Here is a 6,000-nt window from a genome sequence, read left to right on the forward strand (position 1 = left end):
CTGGGATCGAGTCCCACATCGGGCTCCCTGCTCAGCAGGGAGTCTGCTTCTCCCTCTGACCCTCCTCCCTCTCGTGCTCTCTATCTCTCATTCTCTCTCTCTCAATTAAATAAAATCTTTAAAAAAAAAAAAGAGGGGTCATGCCTAATCTATCACACAGAGTTAAAAATGGTCAAATCTGAAACTCCCCATGTTTTTAGAGGTGAGGAAACAGGGCCCTGGAAGTTAGGTGACATCACTTAGGGCACTCAGGAGTCAGAATCTTTACTATCTACTCCCCAGGTTAAAATACTTTCCTTTCTATGGCTCTCTCCTTTACTGCAGGACTTCATCTTCCTTACTAAAAACCCCGCGCCGTCAAATGTTCCTTTGTTTTAACCAAAAACTGTTCTGCGATATAAGCCACTGCTCCTTTGTTTTCCATGAGGCTAGTTTATAGCCAGCCAGGATTTTAGTATAAGGACCTTTTCCGGTGTTGAAGTGGTGTGTAAAATCAACCAACCACAGGCCAAGTTCTTTTTACGTGTTCTCTGTTGAGATGACTTCCCAAGCCTGGCCACTCTGCCCTGGACAAACACCTGTTCTGCATGCCCCGCGGGCTGGGAAGTCCCGGAGAGGGGTAGCTGCCCCAACACAGGTGAGTTCACAGGCTGACCCCAGCGAGAGCCGGCTGTGAAGGTGACATGACATTGAACAGGTCTGAAAAGCAGCACGGGCATAGGAGTCCTATTTCAACGGTTCAGGTTAGAAACATTCAAGTTCAGAGGAACGTTGACAGGAGAGGAAAAGAGTGCACAATGAGGGTTTCGTGCACCTGGGCGGGTCAACCGTATTTGGTAACTGGGTGGAACCAGAGGTGAAGCAGCAAGATGAAGACTGAGGAGGGAACCGACAATGAACGAAGGGAGGCTCAACCCAAAGTTCAGATGAACTGAAGTGCCTCAATTTGTACTCCTGCAAAATAATTTACACAGTGATCTGCCAACTGTCATGCTTAATATGCCATGTTGCCTCTGGTATCCTTATGAGGAAGTAGTGAAGGGCCCACCATTTCAGTATTTTTCGGTGGTAATTTCAAGCTCTGTAGCTCCAGCTCTTAGACAGTAGCACTAGAAAAAATACAAAAGGACACGTGGGGCATCACACTCAGGCACTCCAGGCCCCACCTCAAGAATCTTAAGCAACTGACAGTCTAGGAACCCAAACCACCTTAAAAACACGCACTTTACATACTAACGGCTTTGTTATGTTTAAGTTAACGGATGGACACTGCAGGTTCAAACTTAACATTATCCATCCTTATAGTCAGGTTCTTTCTGCTAAAACGGGAATAAATGAACCATACACATGGATATTCTTTGTCACACTAATGGTAAGAGGAGACAGGTGTGTGAGCAAGAAAGGTTTGGGGGAGCACTGAAAGCCTTAGCAGTTTTAATGAAACATCAGTAAACAAAAGGAAAGAAAATGCATACACCCTTGCAGAGTGACTAAATTTCATTTAAATCAATTTAGTCAAGAAAATGACATGGAAGGAAGCAAGTCAAAAGCAAGAATACCACAGCAAAACGTGATTATCCGCTATAAAAACAGGGCAGAGGAAGACTGGTACCAATAACCCCCAACTACTGATATTTAAGGAACCTTTTGGATATCTGCTTTTTGCTTTGGGGAGGGCAACATATTTGCTGGAACAAACCACCTGCTGAAGAGGAAGGAGGCTTAGAATGCACCAAATGATAAGGAAAAGGTACCCCCACCATGGCTAAAAAAAAAAAAAAGGCTACTGCCTATAATCACCAGTTAACTGTGTTTCCCCTGACAACACTGAATTCATTCTAATTTGACTTTACAGGAAGGGGTCTGACACTTGCAAATTAATGTTTATTTGTGATAAGACTGGGGACCTGGATGATCCAGCTCTGGAGAACGGGACACTACAATCAAGTTGCTTCTCGGCTACCAATGATCCAAAAGGGCCTACTATTAGCTCAGCCTGGGTCCAGACAGCTCCTGAATCCTTAGCCTGCGGGGCTCTAGTTCAACTACTCACAAGGAAGAAAAGGCAAAGGCAAAGTGCTGGCAACTGCAAACATCCTCAAAGCACAACTGTGCCAAGGAATGCCATCAACCCCACCAGGTAGACCCCGTCCTCACGGAGCCTTCCGGCTGTTCTTCAAGAGCCCAAAGCTGAGAAGCAAAAGTCGTCAGAACTGGCCATCGCAGAGAGAAAAAACAAGTGAACGATGATATAAGACTGTATAAAAATACCCAAACTAGCTAAACTGAGAGGTACCAACACCCCTGGGGAAAGAGGCTGTGGGAATCAGACATCAGCAAAGGAGCTAGTGTGAGACCCAAGCAGCAAAGGGGGCACCAGGCAAGTAGAGGTGACAGAAGGAGGAGCCGCTGAGAGGGAGGCACCTGACCTGGCCGCTGGCTTGCCAAGGAAGGAAGGGGAGGGTCTGAAAGCTAAAAGGAGCATGAACAACTGTGGTGAAACCAGTCTCTGCAGGAGGGTGGCTAGATTTGAGATGGGGGGGGTTATGAACTTAAAATTACCAGCTGCACAGACACAACTTCCATAAACCCATCTGTATTTTCCCAGACTGAAATAATAAAAACCTACAGAACTAAAATTTCAGGTTGTGAAGGAGACTCGGAGAAAATCTCATGCAGGGAAACATTCTAGAAGAGCCTGGTTTTCACCACGCCGTTTTTCTGCCCTTAGTTAAAAGGTGTTCATGAAAAAAAAAAAACGGAAAGGGAATATTTGAGAGCAGTTACCTCTGATTCTATTATGTCTTGTCCTTCTTTTGAACCTTTTCCACTTTTCCCTGCTTTTGGTGATTCCTGGGAAACATCAAGCAAATCAGTTAGGCTTCTCAATTTTTAGACTACTAAACATCAGATAAACCAAAATGCGGTTTTAAAACGGATTTACACAATTTAACTAGAACTTCTGATAATTTTAATCAGTAACATCCAGAAATTCTGCCTCACATTATTTAGAGATACAAAACTGCGAGGCGACACCCCTACCCCCAAATTCAGATCCTCTTTGTTTTCTTGATCTGTATTTAGCGTTGAAAACTTCAAGCAGAAACGGATAAACCCACATTTACGGTACTCTCGGCGTTTTGATGGATCCACATCGCATCCCTTTCTGGTCTCCCACCGTAAATCCCGCGAGCCGGGATTTCTGGGGTGATTCTGAGATGCTACGGAGCTCCACCTGGAGCAGAAACGTACCGCTCCCCCCGCCCCGCCAAATGCAACGCAGCACACTCACAGCCATCACCGCCGCCACCCAGGATAATAATAGTATTTCAGAGCCCCAGAGCGTTCCCCAGGAAAGCTGACAATTCTTCACCAGCGTGAAGCGGGGTCCATTCGCTCCCCTTCCCCCGGCCGGGGTCCCTCCAGGTGCCTGCAGCCCCCCACCCCTCAAGCCCGTGCCCAGGCTTCGGCGAGGCTGGGTCAACTACCTCCGCGACCGCACCTGCCCCCTCACGCCCACCGCGCGCGCTGCCCTGGGGCGGGCGCCCACGCCGCCCCCACCGCGGCCGCGCCCCCGCACGCCGGCCCGGGCCGTCCGGACCCCAGCCCGGCCTGGGCCCCGGCGCCCCCGGCCGGCGCTCCTGCGCCCTCGGGATCCCGGAGCCCGCCGCACCCCGCTCCCGAGCAGTTCCCCGCCCGCCCTCCGCGCGGCCCCTGCCCCTTCCCCTCCCCGCCCCGGCCCGCGGCCCGGGCCCGGACTCACTTTCTCCTTCTTGTTTTTATTCGGCATGGCTGGTGCGGACCGCCACCGCCTGCCCCCCGCAGCAGCAGCAGCGCCCCCGCCCCGGCCGTCGCGACCCCCGGCCGCCGCCGCCGCCGCCGCCGCCGCCGTCGCTGCCGCCCGGGGACTGAGTCGCTCGCTCGCTCGCACTTCCCCTTTTCCAGGCTCCCACAGGCTGCGGCAGCCGCGGCGCCCGCGGCGGCGGCGGCGGCGGCGGCAGCGGCGGCGGCGGCGGCGGCAGCGGCGGCGGCGTCTCTCCGCCCCTCCCCCGCCCCGCCCCGCCCGTCCCCCAGGCCCCCAGCCCGGCCCGCCCCGGCCCGCCCCGGCCCGCCCCGGCCCGCCTCGCCCCGCCTCGCCCCGCCTCGCCTCGCCGGCTCCGCTCCGCCCCGCCCCGGCCCCGCCCCGCTGGCTTCCCGGCACCCTGCCATTGGCCGAAGCGCCCTCACGTGCCCTAACGCGCTCCGCCGCGGCCCCGCCCCTGCACGCGGCCCCGGGCCCACCTCCCTCCCACGCAGAGCTCCGGCTCCCCGGGCCTCCTCAGCGGCCCCGGGGCGCGGCGGCGAGGGGCCGGCCGGGAGAGCCGAGCTCAGTCTCGGAAGGCGGCGTGGGGTTGCAATGACGGCTGCTTGCCGGCACACGCGGCGCAGGTGCGGGACGGAGAGAGCAGGAGACAAGTCAGGCGTGGAAAAGGCACGTCTGAAACGGATAGCAACAACTTCTACAGCTGGCGGGACGTGGGCCCAGCGCGACCCGCAGCCTCCCGGCCTCGCCCCCTCGCCGGCGGCGCTCGCCAGGCTCAAAGGCGACCGCGCGCCGGCGCACAGTACCGGCTGAGGGGGCCCGGGGCCGCGCGAGCGGCGGTTTCGCTGGGCCGCACTGGGCCCCGCCCCCGGAGCCCAGGCCCGCCTCGGCCGGGGGCCCCGCCCCCGGGGGCCCCGCCCCCGAGGTCCCCGCCCCCGAGGTCCCCGCCCCCGAGGTCCCCGCATTTGGCCCTGCCCCCGAGGCCCCGCCCCGCGGGTCGCGCTGCAGCTGCGCCAATGGGATTTTATTTTATTCTTCAATTTGGCTTGATCATAAACCACGTGAGGAAACCTCTGCATTGTGACCAGGGGGTCACGTGATTTATTTCACCTTGCTAACAGCTCAGGGGAAATGAGTTTTCCAAAGGAAGAAGGGTAACTTTTTGATCTGCTACTTCCGCAGTCTGTCTGAAGGCAGAAACTATGGGAGACCATTAATGACGGGCATGGAGACTGCAGAAATGCGTTAGGTGATAAGACTGGAGGAGTGGACGGGTTTCACGTGTGACAAGCGTTGGTGCCTCACCCGTGATGATGGAGGGGCTGGATCTTAAGCGGGCACTTAGAAATCATTGCCTTCTCTTGGGCACCCGGTTTTCGCTCTTGAAAGTTGCGAGGCAAAGCATTTTCGGTTATTCTGTTCTGCTCTGCGACGGGAAAGCTAAAAGAAGAAGAAGAAAAGATCTAAAGTGAGGATTGCCGTGGGAGGTCCTGAAAGTTCTGCCTGCAGGTGTCTGCATGCACGCCTTCAGGCGAGTATCAGCAGGTAAACTGCACGGCCTCCAACAGCTATTCGTGCAGAAGAAACGGTTTTAAGTGGGTTAATAGTTTATACGAAACAAATAGTTAAGAAAAAGGGGGGTGAAAATGCCCTCCCCCCATTAATTACGTTTCATTTTTAAAATAAAATATATGCTATCAATTTAACAAACCCAGTATACATCCATATCAAAAAGGAGTCGTTCTGGAACTGTGACTTTATGACCATGAAGCTCTAAAGGGATAGAGGGACTTTTCTAAGACAAGTCTATGCCGCTGATACCCTTGTTACATAGACCCTGATGCAGTGTTGTTGCAGATCATTCATTCAACGGACTTTTGTCTGATGCCCACTGTGTGCAAGGCACAGGGCAAGGGATTCCACTGTGGACAAGGCACTGCCTTTGTCCACTAACACCACACATCCTTGGGGTGGAAACAGAAGAAAGCCAGCAATCAGAAGGATATGACATTCAACAAGTCCATGGGGACTGGGATGAGAGTGTCTGGCTCAGAAGCGCACAAGAGCCCTACACAGGAGTGTTTTGCTATGGCTAGAGATGAGAGCAAAGGGTCAGAGGCTCCCGACTCAGACTCTGGCTGGCCTTGCCAAGGAATTGACTTCTTTTTGAATGTGATTTGGGGTCCCTGAAGGATATT

At 54.2% G+C, this 6,000-nt stretch overlaps 1 protein-coding gene across 9 annotated transcripts in view; it reads right to left on the reverse strand.

The window, feature by feature from the left end:
• PPP2R5C (protein phosphatase 2 regulatory subunit B'gamma) overlaps positions 1-3,923 on the reverse strand; it is a 119,376-nt gene extending 115,453 nt beyond the window's left edge. For 2 of the 9 annotated variants that reach the window (XM_027568712.2, XM_027568716.1), the window contains exons 1-2: positions 3,120-3,138; positions 2,788-2,853 (exon numbers count right to left, since the gene is read on the reverse strand). Coding sequence is in view for 6 of the 9 variants with exons in the window: in XM_027568711.2 (XP_027424512.1) it covers positions 2,788-2,853; positions 3,120-3,155 (102 nt within the window). In the remaining 3 variants the exon portion in view is untranslated. Of the gene's footprint in view, positions 1-2,787; positions 2,854-3,119; positions 3,171-3,292; positions 3,454-3,763 lie in introns of those variants that run through there. The other 7 variants (XM_027568708.2, XM_027568709.2, XM_027568711.2 and 4 more) reach the window with 7 other exon arrangements.
• Positions 3,924-6,000: the final 2,077 nt, after the last annotated feature.

The sequence above is a fragment of the Zalophus californianus genome, chromosome 6 (genome assembly GCF_009762305.2).
Source record: "Zalophus californianus isolate mZalCal1 chromosome 6, mZalCal1.pri.v2, whole genome shotgun sequence".
In the NCBI taxonomy this organism is placed as follows: Eukaryota; Metazoa; Chordata; class Mammalia; order Carnivora; family Otariidae; genus Zalophus; species Zalophus californianus.